The 15,945-nt window shown below is 42.7% G+C and overlaps 1 protein-coding gene across 1 annotated transcript in view; it reads left to right on the top strand.

The window, feature by feature from the left end:
* FLT3 (fms related tyrosine kinase 3) overlaps nt 1–15,945 on the top strand; it is an 85,594-nt gene that overhangs the window by 61,517 nt on the left and 8,132 nt on the right. Inside the window, exons 17-22 of the mRNA XM_014463908.2 lie at nt 1,130–1,240; nt 2,122–2,275; nt 4,411–4,493; nt 5,102–5,229; nt 12,605–12,727; nt 15,107–15,218. Coding sequence (XP_014319394.2) covers nt 1,130–1,240; nt 2,122–2,275; nt 4,411–4,493; nt 5,102–5,229; nt 12,605–12,727; nt 15,107–15,218 — 711 coding nt within the window. The remainder of the gene's footprint in view (nt 1–1,129; nt 1,241–2,121; nt 2,276–4,410; nt 4,494–5,101; nt 5,230–12,604; nt 12,728–15,106; nt 15,219–15,945) is intronic.

The raw sequence follows: 15,945 nt of genomic DNA, 5'->3' as shown, positions 1-15,945 counted from the left end.
AAAGTTAAGCATGCCATAAAATGTATTATTTTGGTTATGAGGAATAAGACACAAACATTCGAAAGCCACAAGTCCCTGTACAACCTGAAGCAGAAGAAGACATGCGGTGCTAGTGGGCCACAATGCACAAGTGAAGGATTTCATGCCCCAGACAAGATGTTGGAAATAAGACTGCCCTGGCAGCATCGATGCTCTGGAAAAGACATCATAAAGGCTAGGATGTCCTCCAGGACAAAATAGTATCTAATAAAATAGACCTGGAACTATCTAATACAATCTTCATTGAATGTAAAGAAAAGTAACTATGTTTGTAAGAAATAATAAATTAATAGAGGGATGAGTGCCTGGTGCCTAGAACTTGGAGAGGGAAGTCCAAAGATCCTGTCATTGCCTCTAAGGCTGCAGCACCCACCTGGGCAAGGGTGCCCTGACCAGCTGGCACATCAGCCTCAATGAGACAAGACCTTTGAGTTCCTCAATAACTACCCTCATGCTATGCATCTAAGCAAAATTATGAGTACAATTATGAGTACAAACTATCTAGACTTTTCCCCAGGGAGAGAATACATAGACCAGTGGTTACATTGTAGCCTATTCACCAGTTATAGTTCTCATTATCAATTAATGAGTCTCTTGAGAACTTGGTAAGTGGGAATTGGTCCTTTTGACCTTCTCAACATTGGGTCCACTTACAAATTTAAGGTTGTAGACCTGAGTGCCAACAGCTAGAGCCAACGACCTTCGCTGACATTCCTAGGTTGTTTTTCTATGAATTCAACAAATTTAGGAGGCAAAAAAAAAAAAGAGTTTTTCCCTTCAGCATATGTATTAACTTCTGTGAAGGAAAAGCTATTTATTATTATTTTGTTTTATTTTGCATTTTGAGAGTCAATATTAAGGATTTTTATTTTGGTAGAGGAACATCCAATAGAAAGGCACATTACTAAATTCAACTTTTAAGTTATTGTAATCTTTGAAGTTGTCATAAAACATAGGAATTATTCAAAATTTATGTAGTAGTTTACGTATTTTTAAAATTTTTATGCAAATCTACTCTGAACTGAGGAGAGTTTTAACTTATTAAATGACCTAAAATTCCTGTTTTACGTTGATGTTCTTCCATTGGCAGAGAAAGCAGACAGCTCTGAAAGGGAAGCTCTCATGTCTGAACTCAAAATGATGACTCAGCTGGGGAACCACGAAAATATTGTGAATCTGCTGGGGGCGTGCACACAGTCAGGTAATCAATTTCCCCTCAAAACTCCTAATCAAACACAGGTTAGCCTGAGGACAAAGAGGAAATTCTTACTCATGTTTCCTCTTTTCTCAGTCACAGGGGGGTCCTCAAACCCAGGTGGAGTGAGACATGAGTAAGCAGATGGGTCAGTAGAGGATGCCTCTCGTTCTTGGGATATGCCCAAGATTCTAACCCACTTAAAAAACACTCACCACACCGCAGGTACATTCTGTGGGTTCTCCCTCTACCTTTTCTCCAGCTGTGAAGTCCTTTTCTCCAGCTGTGAAGGACTGCCGAGCTTGGCCACTGCCCTAGTGGGCTGCTTCAAAGAAGCACAGCCACGATGGGATTTCAAACTCTATTTTCCTAGAATCCAATGGAACACGCACTCTGGTTCTTTCACTTCTGCCTCGCAATACCCGAACCATGTGTCCCAGGGTCATTTTTTCTGGGACAGCTGGCATGGGACTGGGTTGAAAAGAAGAGCAAAAGAGAAAATGGAACTCGGAGAGGATTAGGGATAGTTCCCCTCTTCAGGAAAACCATCGGTCAGCATACTATATTTACCAAGTGCTCATCATGCAGCGGACATATTATTTTCAATTGCAAAATGGAGAATCTAGGTGGACAGTGGTTATTGGTGAGGCTGCATGTACAAGGGCCCAAGTGGAAGGCAAGAAGGCACTATTTTACAAAGGAGTTTGAGTGAAAAGCTGAAATTGATTTTAAAGTATAAGAAGAGATAGGCTCAGAAAAAGTTGTACTCTCCCAAAATCAGGGGAGAAGTGAGCTCTCACAGAGTATAATATGTTCCCTGCTACACAGACATCTGGAAAAATTCCTGAGTGTTTGTCTACCTACAATTAAAACTGTCACTATTTCAGGGCCAGTTTACTTGATTTTTGAATATTGTTGCTATGGTGATCTTCTCAACTATCTAAGAAGTAAAAGAGAAAAATTTCACAGAACATGGACGGAAATTTTCAAGGAACACAATTTCAGTTTTTACCCCACTTTCCAGTCACATCCAAATTCCAGGTAAGAGAATAGGTCAAGGTTTCCTGGTTATGCATTCTAGGACCCATACAAAGTAGGATGGTTAAACACCTCCCCCTCCTCCCCCCCCAACACACACACACACACACACACACACACACACACACACTCAACTGGCTTCTACAGGCTACACTCCAGCATTGTGGAGTCTGTGGGTCCTAAAGACCTAGAAAAGTCACTTATCTTTGATAGAGTTTCCCTGTTGATTTGAAACAATGGAGCCTTTCCTTCATTGCAGCCACTGTAGCTGAGCCAGTCTCTGTCCACCTGTGCCTAAATCACACCTGATACACATATTTAGTTTTGGGAACGGTGAGTTATTCAATCCTCCCTGCCCTCTGGTTAACATGTAAGTATTGGTAAAAGAATGAACACATTTCCAAAGTCCTGGACATGTTCGAAGAGGTCCCGGGAGTATTGCACAAAAGAGCTCTAACCTCATAAATTGGATTTAAAAAAATAGGCTAGATCCATTGACATAATGTGATGGGGACAGAGTAAAGCTGTGGTACATTTGTCTCGGTGCTCTGCGTTGTGCATTCCCCCGTCCGTGGGAATCCTGACTCTCAGCACTGGCACATGGACGCGGGCTGCAGAAGTGCGGTGGATGCTTGCCCTTATCCTTGGAAATGTCTTGCTGATTGCTTGAACACCGTAGCTCTATAACACCGTTCTCTGAATGAATTCACAGGCATTCTGATGGAATCATTCCTGGATCCACAGTGCTTTCCTACTTCCCTGCGTATGTGAAAGCTCTCCGTTATCAGAAAGGCACATTTGTCAGAGGCTTTTAACATTACTGGGGGACTTTTGGAGGGTGCTTTTGAGATCAAGCTTTGTTTTCTTAGCAGATGTTTCAGTGCAGGCCTTTGGCTTTCTAAGGTCTGAGACAGACCCAGCGTCAAAAGCTGTAAGGCCCCACGGAGATCCCCATGTACGTCTTTGTGCAGCTGCCCTTTACCGATTTATACCTGTCACACTAGTCCTCCCTTTTATACTCACTTCTCAGCTCATATTCTAAAACTGAGACAATTCTCATGTCATCCGCATTCTAGAACAGAGTCTGTCCTACTGAGTCAGGTGTGTGTGACCAGCAGTCCCTGGTTAGTAACAACCAAGGCTGGTGAACTCAGTGCCTTTGATTCAGTCTGTCACTAGGCTATGAAATGCACTGAAACAGTTACTTTTGGAATATCCGTGGCCTGAATACTTTAAGCCATTTTCAAAGATATGGAAACTATAAGTTGGGGTAAACTTGTATGCTGGAATAAATTGAATCATTGTCTGTATATAATACATAGAAAGTTCCTCAGTGAAGAGTTCTATATACCATAAAAGAGATCTGCATTATTACTATTTATTAATTTCACAAGAGAAGGAAACAAGCTTTGCAAAGGTCACCTGGGAAAAAGGAGGATGGTAGAAAATGTAACGTTCCCTGAAGAAGATCTGTGTCACTTGAGCTGTCACAGGGAGGGGGAGCCAAGTTTAAAAACAGAAGACTGAGGTGCAGGTGCACTCTTTACTAGCTCCATGAAATCAGCAAGTCATCTTCATCTCACCAAGGTTAAGTTTTTTTGGTTAATCCTCACCTGAGGATACTTTTTCCAATGCTTTTCAGAGAGAGTGGGTGGGAGGGAGGGAAAAAGGAAAGAGAGGGAGGGGAGTTGGAAGGAGAGGTGGGGGTGGGGGAGGTGGGGAGGTGAGAGAGACACATTGACTGGTTGCCTCCTGCACATGACCCTACTGGGAATCAAACCCACGACCCTTCAGTACGTGGCCCAATGCTCTACACACTGAGCAACACCAGCAAGGGAAAACCTAAGTTTTCTTTTATAAAATGTGACTTTGACGCCAGCTTATAGACTTGTGGTAAGGATTGAGTGAAGTCATCTTTGAACTGTGACTCCATACAGATACCAAACCCACTCTTCCCCCAGTTAGACCGGTTCAATTACACAGATGTTTTTAATTCCATAAAAAGTGGACAAGTTGATGCTGTGCCTTTAATTTAAAAGCCCATTTATAATTGGAATTAATTTTTTTGATGAATTGTATTTTTGAAAAATGTCTACTCGGAAGAACATAAATAATGAAATAACAATTTTTTTAAATAGTATGCCTGGTTCACAAGAAGTTCACATACACCAGGACACAGACCATATCTCAGGGTTCAATGGGAATTCCTTTCAACCCAAAGGTAATATTTTATTCTGATTAGTAGCACTTAAAAATAGAAATGGATAAATGAGTTCCGTTATCTTTTTTAAAAAAATGTGTAGATGCAAAAGCATATTTTACATTACTACTGTTATCTATAGGCTCTATGAATGTATATTTGCTTTAAAAGTAGTTAAAAAACAGTTTATGTATTGTGAATTTTATGTCAATATTTAACTAATAAACACTGGGGCTATTTATTTGGTCAGATTATTCTTCTTAAAGTCATAAATTAATTAGAGTCATGCCATTACCTGGTAAGTGGAAAAGATGCTGAGTTCTGGAGTCAGACAGAGTTGGGTTAATCTCTGGTTCTTTTATTTTCTGGCTGGATGACTTTGGATAATTTATTTAACCATCCAAGTCACAATTTTCTCATTTGTAAAATGGGCCAAATGATACTTCCCTCATCAGACTATTAAAAGGATCAAATGGAAAACATTAAGTATACAATATGGCTCCTAAAATGGGCTGCCTTGCTAGTCTTGGCACCTCACCTAACTGTGGCCTTAATAACCTCCTCATAGAGATTTACTAAGGCAACTTCTTAGAGTTTTGGCAAAAATGAGGACCAGTTCTATTTTACAGATGAAGTTGAATATGAAAACCAAAAAAGGTTGGAGGAAGAAGAGGACCTGAATGTACTTACATTTGAAGATCTTCTTTGTTTTGCTTATCAAGTTGCCAAAGGAATGGAATTTCTGGAATTTAAGTCGGTAAGCTTGATAAAGAAGAAATTAACAACAACAAAAGATAATTTTGAAAAAGATGTACTTTTTTTTCTTGTTTAACTTTTATCCCTTAGTCTTGTCACCTGTTGGAATCATCTAGAATGTTATCTGGCTCTAGGCTAATCTATATGTAAAAGGCTAATATGCTAAATGTCCCTCCCACCATCCGACCAGTCGCTATGATGTGCACTGACCATCAGGGGGCAGACACTCAATGCAGAAGCTGCCATGACGCACATTTGCCATTTACAGAGAAACGGCACCGCAGACCTGGTGCTGACAAAGCAACACTTGGCTTCCCCCAAGTGGGGCACAGGCCCCGCCACTACCCCAGAGCGACAGCCCACCAAATCACAGCCAACGCTGCCGAGACCCCATGGCGCAAAATGTGTCCCACAGCCCAGCCCAGCCCATAAATGGTGGCTGGGGGCATTGGATAATGATATCACATACCAATACCCAGCTTCCTCTCCCTAGCTACTAACCTCCTTGCAGTTTCTTCTGCCCAGTTTCTTCTATAACTTGCTTTATAGCCAGGTGGAAACATTTACACTTTAACCAAATGTCTGTGAAGCGTTTTCCCATGCCTCATCTCATTTGATCCTCACAGAAATCCTGGAGTAGGTGTATAGGAGACTTGGTGGAATCCTATTTTCTTTTCCTTAGCCAGAAAACGGAGATTTAGAAAGCTTAGAAACTTGACCTAACTCAAAAGAAGTAAGAAATGGTGGACCTTGAAAATGACTTCAGGTTTTCTCACTGTGCAGAATATAGTCAAACACTGCTGCAGTTAAATATTTTACCCTTTGTTCTCCTTGCATGATCTACAATAATAATCTGCTTCATGTTGATATTTACTGTTGTGTTGCTGACAGTTCCCTGAAAGAGAAGCTGGGGTGCTTCACTGGGCTGGAAAAAGTTTAGCTACATTAGAAAGCAGGTCTAATTAAGCAAGTTTATTCTATATCTATAAAAGGCTAAGTTGACTCATGCATGCGCGATACATATATCGCTGGCGCCAATTGTATATGTGTGTTTCCATTTGTCATTGTTGATCATGAATTTGGTTGACACTTCTATTATAGAGAAAGGGTGAATAGCAATATTAAAATATTTCTTCTAATTACTTTCCTTTCAATGTGCACGAATTTGTGCACCAGGCCACTAGTTACAGTATAAAGGCTCAGGAGCCCTTCTTAGATAATGGTTATTATAACTCTCCCAGGCTACCCTGACATGTCCAGACAGGAAGTCCTCAGGAATCCCTCCTCACAACAATGTGTAGCAGTGTTGGTCCTTCCTTACACACTTCAGGTTGTCAGGCCATGCCTTGCACATGGGCACTTGACCCAGGGGGTAAGAGGCTCAAACACAGAGTTCCCTGCTCTCTAAGCCAGCCATCCTGGGTGCCTTCGTCCATTTCACAGCATCCTGCTATGGGCAGCAGCCCTGTGCCTACTACCTCCTTCGCTACTAATCCATGATCCTTCAGGGCTATGAGGAGAAGGCCCTGGAGCCTGCCTCCAACCATGGCCTCTACCTCAATTTTGTGATCTTTCTGTAACTGCCTTTCAGGCCTGCTGTTCCCTGACATCTCAAGTGTCTCCTGCCTACAAGCAGATTTAAGCCATTTCTCCAGCTACTTTCTGTCCTCATTTGCTTGCCTTTCATTATCTTCTCTTTATTTCCCAAACTTTTTCCCTCTTTTTTCTTTGAGTCTTTTATTTTCTTCCTCCCTCTCTTCTCCACTTTCTTCCCTTTGACTCCTTTCTCCTCTTTCTCCCTGAGTTTGGAGAGAATAATTTCAACTATATTTTTCCTTTAAAAAAAAAGTAGTCTCTAATACAATGTTACATGTCAGTTACATCTCAATTTTTTAAAAGAGTAACATGAAATAAACCAATAGCTTGGGAGACTAGAAAAAATTCTATTCATAATAGCAACTAAACCTATAAAACATCTTAACACATTTCGTACCACATAGAAATCTCTAAGACATATGCCAGAGGCTGCACGTTTTTGGGCAAACTGCACGTTATTTAAATCATCATAACTACAGATCATAATGCACTTAAGGTGTTGTTTTTCAATAATTATAACATTTTTATTTACAAAAACAATTAAACAATTAAAATTCCTAGTACCTTTTTAATGTATGGTACTGCATAAAACATTTTCCTCTATGAAGAGGGACCAAACAAAATTTACATAAGTATCTAGATTCGCTCCTTTTTCCATGGGCGGCACAAACTCTGCAGGCTCTCGTAGGAAATTTTTTCTTTCCACTCGCTGGAATACATGTAGGTTCATGCTGCTTCATATCACCTGACAATCTTTTGGGTGGATCTTTACAAGGTGCTCTCCTTGCACCCCCAGGGGAAGGGCTGGACAGATTTGTCTCTGGTTCTGGAGAGCCTTCATTATTGTCATCCGTTATCCAGTCTCTCGCCACCGATAGCAGAAACTGTTTATACTTCATTTTTGCTTGTGGATTGAGGATGTTGTACACTCTAAATGAATTGAAAAGTCCACAGTTTATAAGGTACAGCACTACTTTTTTTGTCCATTTCATCGTTTTCCTTAGAATGGAACAACACGAAAGGAAGTGTATCAGTTTTGTTGGTTTCTTTCCTTTTTCTGAGAGAGGGCATTTCTAAAAGCTCCAGGAACTTGAAGACAAAGACTATTCGAATGACCAAAATACAATGTAACTGCAATGCTTTATGGGTTCATGCAATTATATAGTTTTTCGTAGATTGACCTGCACGGTTTCCACCAATGAGATCGCTTCATTAGATGTGGACAAGACAGTGTGTTGACATCTAAGGTCCATAACAGATGGCGCGTGAAAAACGAGAAAACTCATGAGCGGTCCTTAACAGATGGCGCGCGAAACACGAGAAAGCTCGTGAGCTTTACGAAAGGTGTTAAGATAAACATAAGAAACATCCTATGCAATAAAAACCTAATATGCTAAGTGTCCGGTCCACGGTTTGGCCATTTCAACCAATCAAAGCATAATATGCTAATAATATGCTAAGGCTACTCAACCGCTTGCTATGACATGCACTGACCACCAGGGGGCAGACAGTTGACTGGTCAACCAGTCACTATGACATGCACTGACCACCAGGGGGCAGACAGTCCACCAGTTGACCAGTCACTATGATGTGCAATGACCACCAGAGGGCAGACGCTCCAACTGGTAGGTTAGCTTGCTGCTGGGCTCTGGCCAATCAGGACCCAATGAGATGGGCCGGACATGCCCTGGAGTCCTCCCGCAGTTCCTCCCCAGCTGGCCAACCTCTCACATTTCTCCCCGGCCCTGATCGTGCACTGGAGGGGTTCCTCGGCCTGGCCTGTGCCCTCTCACAATCCAGGACCCCTCGGGATTTGGAGAGCCGGTTTCAGCCCAATTCCACAGAGGGAGCACTGCTCATCCAGAAGCCAGGCTCACGGTTGGCAAGCGCACCAGTGGTGGCCAGAGCCTCTCTTGCCTCCGTGGCAGTCGGACATCCCCCTAGGGCTCCTGGACTGCAAGAGGGTGCAGGCGGGCTGAGGGACCCCTCCAAGTGCATGAATGTTGTGCACCAGGCCTCTAGTCTTTATATGAAAGAAACCTGTGAAACTGTACTAAAGGTCAACAAACAAACTCCAGATAAATTAGTTCTGCTTTATTCATAGGAGACAATTAATGTTTAAAGGGAAAGTCAATTTTCTCCAAATTAATCTGTATATAGGGGTGAGCAAAAGTTGATTTACAGTTCATATGCGAAGCGACATGCAGGTTATGATGATTACAATAGCCTCATTAACTATGAGTTATAAGTACTCACAACTGTAGACCTACTTTTGCCCACCCTGTATTTAGCACAACCTCAATTAGAAGTGCAAGGATTTTTCCTCCCTCAGGGATATTAAAAGTACTTATTACCTTCTTTGCTCTTCTTTTCCAAATTTGGACATCCTTGCTCAATAGTTTTTAAAAATTACTTCCGCATCGTATTTTCTTGCCCTTCATCTCTGAGGTACATTCTTCTCTTCATCTTCCTTCCTGCTGTTGGATTCCCTTTGTCCGAGTTTCGCTATCTGTGTAGTTCACCTGCACGTCAACAGCTTTCACAGGGATCTTTGTAGATGTTGGAGGGTTATCCACCTGGATCGTCTGGCCCGGTTGGCTGTCTGTAATTAAGTAAATACTCAAACTGCTCACAACTGGAAGTCAAGGAGCACTGCTTTTCCCCTCTGGGCTTGTAGTAAGAATGTTTTGAAGAATATTCAGTATCTTAGGCCCTCTTCCCTCATTTTCTGTGAAGCTGGATAGAGTATTCTTGGATTCAGTCCTTTGCTTTGCATCACTTTGTAAATTTCCGTCCATTCTTTTCTGGCCTGATGTGTTTCTGTTGAGAAATCATTTGATAGTCTAATGGGAGATCCCTTGTATGTAACTTTCCGTCTCTCTCTTGCAGCCTTTAATATTCTCTCTTTGTCCTGAACACTTGCCATGGTAATTATGATGTGTCTTGGTGTGGGTCTTTTCGGGTTCACCTTGTTTGGGACTCTCTGTGCTTGTGTGACTTTCTTCTTCCCCACCTCAGGGAAGTTTTCTGATATTATTTCTTCGAATAGGTTTTCTAATCCTTGTTCCTCTTTCTGTTGTTCTGGCACCCCTATTATTCGTATGTTGTTTCGCTTCATGTTGTCCCAAAGCTCCCTTAGGCTCTCCTCCTGTCTTTTAATTTTTTTCTCCAATTGCAGTACAGTTTGGGTGTGTTTTGCTTCTTTGTCTTCTAATTCACTAATTCGGTCCTCCGCTTCTCCTAGTCTACTGTTGATGCTTTCAATGGTGTTTTTTATTGCAGCTATATCGCTCTTCATTTCTTGTTGGGTCTTACATAAGTTACTGATTTTTTCATCTGTTTCTTCTTGCTTCTTGCATAAGTAGTTGATTTTTTCATCTGTTTCTTCTTGCTTCTTGCATAAGCTGTTGATTTTTTCATCTGTTTCTTCTTGCTTCTTGAATAAGTTGTTGACTTTTTCCTTCGTCCGGTGTATGCACTCTAGGACCCTTATTCTGAATTATTTTTCTGTCATGTTGCATGCCTCTGTATCACTTAGCTGCTTTTCTGGCGAGTCCTCCTTTTCTTTCCTTTGGGGGTTTCTTTGCCTACCCATGTTTGATCTCACTGACATATCTGGATGTTGAGTCGTTCAGTGGCTGCTCCCTGGGTGGCAGGGGCTCCTTGGGTTGTGGTTGCTGCTCGGACGGTTGTGGTAGCAGCTGCTTCCCAGTTGGCAGCAGCTCCTCTGGTGGGTGCTGTTCACAGCTGTGGTGGCTCTTCTGGCTGCTAGGGGAGGCTTCACGTACAGCTGCTGTTCCTCAGACAGAGGGTGTGGTGATCAGGAGGCTGCGGTGATCAGGGGGCTGCTGTTGCTTGGATCTGCGGTCTGGGAAACGCTCCTCTCTTACCAGCACTGTATGATCTGGGAAACGCTCCTCTCTTATGGGCACTGCATGGTCTGGTCAGTTCCTCAGGATACCCCCTTTAGTCTCAGTTTTCCGCAATCACAAAATCCAAATCTCAAATCTCCCGGCGCCCGCAAACCCGCGGAACTCCTTTCCCCGGTCAGGGGCTGTGTCTGTCCCAAGAGACGCGGCTGCCTGCCATGCGGTCTCCCTCCGACCCTCTGGGCTCAGGTCTGGCAAACTTTCCTGCCCAGATCCCTGGTTTTTTACCTTTCCAGGGGAGCTCTGCCCTTCCCGGCTGCAAACCGTCTCACCAGCTGAGTAAATTCGCCAATTCGGGGTGGGTGTTATTAGTTTCAGCTGCTTACTCTGTTTGCTCTGGGACAAGACCTGGGACACATCTGCCTATATCGCCGCCATCTTGCTTCTCCCCTCTTCCCTCATTTTCCCTGTAGGCCTTCCCCTGAACTACTCCAGTCTCTGTGACGCCCTCAAACATTGCTTGAGCACTGGCTAGTGCTAAGCACTCTGCTAAGTGCTGAGATACAATCAGACTCTGCTAAGTGCTGAGATACAATCAGAGCTCATCATTGTTAGGGGTGAAAGAGACCAGGAGTCAGGCAAATCTGGGAACCCAGGGCAGGGACAGGCACAGTCAGGCCTGGGGGAGGGGAGGCGGTGCAGAAAAGCCTTTCTGAATGAAGACCAGCAGGGAACATCGGACGAGGTCAGAATATGGAATCAGAGGGAGTTTGTTGAGAAAGATTGTGGGATCAGAGGGAGTTTGTTGAGAAAGATTGTGGGTTTAAACATGTTGAATGTGAGATTCTTTGGGCAACAAAGTAGACACTTGGCTTTGGAACTAGAGATCTGGGGGCTGGTGGTTGCATCCCTGGGTTTGGATGAAGTGGCTCAGGGGAGGATGTGGAACCACCAGAGCAGTGGGAAGGAAACAGGGGTGAGTGACCTGCAGAGCTCACAGAAGGAAAGCCCCGGAGGAGGGCCGGACAGCAGTACCACATTCCTGGGGAGGTCAGATCAACTCTCCGCTGGATTGGCGCTGTGCAGGTCGTCTCTGGGTTTAGCCAGAGCAGCCTGGGAAGACCACTGGGAGGTGGGAGGTGGGCTGCAGGGGTTTGGTGGGGAAGTGGGTGAAATGTAAATGGAGCCTGCAAGTGGACAGCACTCCCAGAAAACTGGGTAGGAAGGAAGGAGAGCTACAGGAATTTGAGTCTTTATGGCGTTTGCTTTTATTTTTTAAGTATTGAAGACAGACCTTTGGACCTTTGCTACTAGTGCCCTGTTCCTTTAAAATTTTCCTTCTTAATTTTCTTGACAAACCATTTGGATTAAAGTTATATCATATTTTAATTCAGGGATTTTTTTTTCTAATTCCACTACAGTCAACCTTCCCAAGCTTATTTTTAGTATTCTTTTCTGAATGTTTTCTTTGAGGTTACTCCATTTTATTGCCAAAGCTATTTCCAGTCAGAAAAGTGATTGTTTCTCCATCACTGCAATAAGAGTGCTGGAAGACAGCTCTGAAAATCCCTTTGGGAGTTCAGCAGAGGGCTGCGTTGTGTCTCTTATTTATAGCAAGATACGACATCGACTACGTTTGATCTCCTTTCTAAGAACCCATCCCCTTTGGCCTCTGAGAATGTTCCATAAGCAGCACAATGTCTGCAGCCACAGTAGCTGGAGAATCAGGCCCTGGGTTCACCAGCTGACTTGATTACACTTCATGGTGACTGCTCATGACCCAGCAAAGATAAGACACCGCGTGAACTATGCATGCTTTCATCTGTAACTCCTGCTGAACTCAAAGCCAGAAGAAAGGTTGCCGCTGTGAGACTGCACCATGGCAAATAACTCCCATGTCATTCCTTACAGTGTGTCCACAGAGATCTGGCAGCCAGGAATGTGCTGGTGACCCGTGGGAAAGTGGTGAAGATATGCGATTTCGGATTGGCTCGAGATATTATGAGTGATTCCAACTATGTTATCAGGGGCAACGTGAGACTGCTGTTTCTTACACGTTTTTCTTCCATTATTTGTGTTTTGTCATTGTCATGGTGAACATGTACACTCACTGCAGTGTTGATTAATATCCCAATGTGTCCTTAGAGCAGTTTGCTTTCTTATGTTGAACAAATTTTCTGCAGCTTCAGGGAATATTTCATCTGTAATAAAGTTGGAGCAAAACAGCAACACATCTATCCCGGGGCTTGTCAGAATAGGTCAGTTAGGGACCTTTGAGTGCAAGCCACACTGAACACAAGTCTCATTACTTGCATTTATTTCAGTTCCCTTAACTATAAAGTGACTGTTGAGTTATGTTTTCAATGATGGGAATAACTAATAGTTACAATAAAGTACTTAATGTAAATCAAATATTAAATATAAATTTCTATAAGGCACAATATGTAAATTAAATATTAGTTAATGAATACTTTTCATCCTATTACTATTACGCAGGCAAACCTAGAATATGACTAAATCTACTTGTTTAAAAAACTGAGGATAGGTGTATTATTTATAAGAAAAGTATTAGAAATATTAGATGATAACATTGAGTAGTTGAAAGAGTATGATTGTTAGGAATTAACACCTGGATTCAAGCCCCTGTTCTTCTTCGCTGGGGCTCTTCATTTTTGGGGTTTCTAGCTGCTTTATTGCCCCTCCTTGTAAAATAGTAACAAATGCCGGTATCATGCTTACTGTGTGCTAAGTGCTGTTCTGGGGGCTTTACATATATTAATTCAGTTAGGTCAAAAGTACCCATTTGTGGGTGAGGAAACTGTACCACAGACACATAACTAGCCCGTGATTACACAGCCCAAAGATCAGAGTGTGAAGGGTCTGAGCCTGAGTCTCTGTATAACCAGGATGGATGGTGCAGTGTTTCCCATGGGGAATACACACTGATCTCAGCATCGTTGTGGGAATGAACCAGTAAAATCCTCATGAAAGCTCCTGTCCAGGGTAAACATCCAATAAACGCTAAAAATCAAAGTCAACTATCTTTCCACTAGACTCAAATGATCACCTGAGCTGATGTTAGATCTGTGCCTCATTGTAGCTGAAGTCACAAATCTGATGAATGCTCACCTACGGCTTACATTTCTTCTGTAGCACAAAATGGCTGGTCCATTTTAAATCCACTCTGAATGAGTTTATAGAAGTTTCTACCCTACTAGTTGGTGGTCTCTTCTTTTTTTAAAAATATATTTTATTGATTTTTTATGGAGAGGAAGGGAGAGGAATAGAGAGTTAGAAACATCGATGAGAGAGACATGGATCAGCCGCCTCCCGCACACCCCCCACTGGGGATGTGCCCGCAAGCAAGGCACATGCCCTTGACCAGAATCAAACCTGGGACCCCTCGGTCCACAGGCTGACGCTCTATCCACTGAGCCAAACCAGTCAGGGCTTTGTGGTCTCTTCTGTAAGAAGCTGAAACACATTTGCAACTACAACTAATTCATTCAGTTGATCAAATTAGCCAGACTAGCCTGCTTGGTTCTATCAGTTCATCAATTTGTGGAGGATTTAAGATAGGGTTTCTATCTTGAGTTTTGATTTTACTTAACAGAATAAATGCACCGCGAAGGGTTCCCTAACCCATGAAGAAAAACTATTACACAATGCTCTTCGTCCCCGTCTTGATTCTAATCTGAGGCGGTGCTCATTTAAAACCTCTGTTTCATGCTACTGGAAATTATTAAAACCACAGAAGCCAGCCTGCTATCATTTCTGGAAGTGATGACATATGCTTCCTTCACCACATTCTTGTGGAGAGCATTTTCACTGAAATTCTTCCAAGAAATGCTTTAACAAAATAATGCACTGATTCATTAGTATCCATTCACCTCCAGGGAACTGACTAGCTACCCCTTAATGCAGTGGTTCTCAACCTTCCTAATACCTCGACCCTTGAATACAGTTCCTCATGTTGTGGTGACCCCCAATTTCATTGTTACAAATTGAACATAATTAAAGCATAGTAATTAATCACACAAAAAAATGTAATTATATATGTGTTTTCCGATGGTCTTAGGCGACCCCTGTGAAAGGGTCGTTCGACCCCCAAAGGGGTCGTGATCCACAAGTTGAGAACCACTGCCTTAATGGAAAGTATCTACTGTTAAGCTTTTCAATTGCAAGCACATGTTTTTGTTCAAGATAAGTTTTAAAGAAATACAGGCAGGGTTTTTCTTAAGGCTACTATGTTAGAATGCTAATTTGAAATGAAACACTGCCCATGAGGAATATGATTTTCTCAATAAAGCATTTAGAGTGGCCTTAGGAAGATCAAATTTTCTTCTAGCTCACAGGAGACAAGAAGTATTTGTCCATGGAAAACTCACCATTGATCTCTTGGATTTTATACAGGCCCGCCTGCCTGTGAAGTGGATGGCTCCTGAAAGCTTGTTTGAAGGGATCTACACAATTAAGAGTGATGTCTGGTCATACGGAATATTACTCTGGGAGATATTCTCGCTTGGTAAGTTTTGCAGTTTGCTGCCCTCTCTGGGCACTGGGCTTCTGGACAGTCTGTCTTTCTGTGCCCTCCTCAGCTCCTAAGTCAAAGAGTGGATGAAATGCCACCTGGAACGCACCCAGAGCTCCCAAGTCTTACTTCTGTTGCAGCACGTGCCACTTGATGTTTTATTTACTGGGGTTAATAGTTCTGTCTTCAGCCCATTACCTGCTTGACAGCTGGAACTGTGACTTGGCCCAGTAGCAGCCCAGCACAATTCAGCGTCTGGCTCATGGGAGCTCTCCATACATTTGTTAATTGAATGAATGAATAAAGAAATGAAGAATGAGCCCTAGCTGGTTTGGCTCAATGGATAGAGCGTCAGCCCATGGACTGAAGGGTCATGGGTTTGATTCCCATCAACAACGCATACCCTGGTTGCAGGGGTCCGTACAGGAGGCAACTGATCAATGTGTTGCTCTCACATGGATGTTTCTGTCTCTCCCCCTCCCTTCCATTCTCTCTAAAAAATCAATGGAAAAATATCCTCGGGTGAGGATTAACAACAAGAAAGAAAGAAAGAAAGAAAGAGAGAGAGAGAGAGAGAGAGAGAGAGAGAGAGAGAGAGGAGAGAGAGAAAAGAAAAGAAAAGAGAAGAGAAAAGAGAAGAGAAGAGAAGAGAAGAGAAGAGAAGAGAGGAGAGAAGAGAAGAGAAGAGAAGAGAAGAGAAGAGAAGAGAAGAGAAGAGAAG

This window comes from Myotis lucifugus, unplaced genomic scaffold (assembly GCF_000147115.1).
Source record: "Myotis lucifugus unplaced genomic scaffold, Myoluc2.0 scaffold_227, whole genome shotgun sequence".
Taxonomy (NCBI): Eukaryota; Metazoa; Chordata; class Mammalia; order Chiroptera; family Vespertilionidae; genus Myotis; species Myotis lucifugus.
This window is presented reverse-complemented; position numbering and strand designations above follow the sequence as displayed.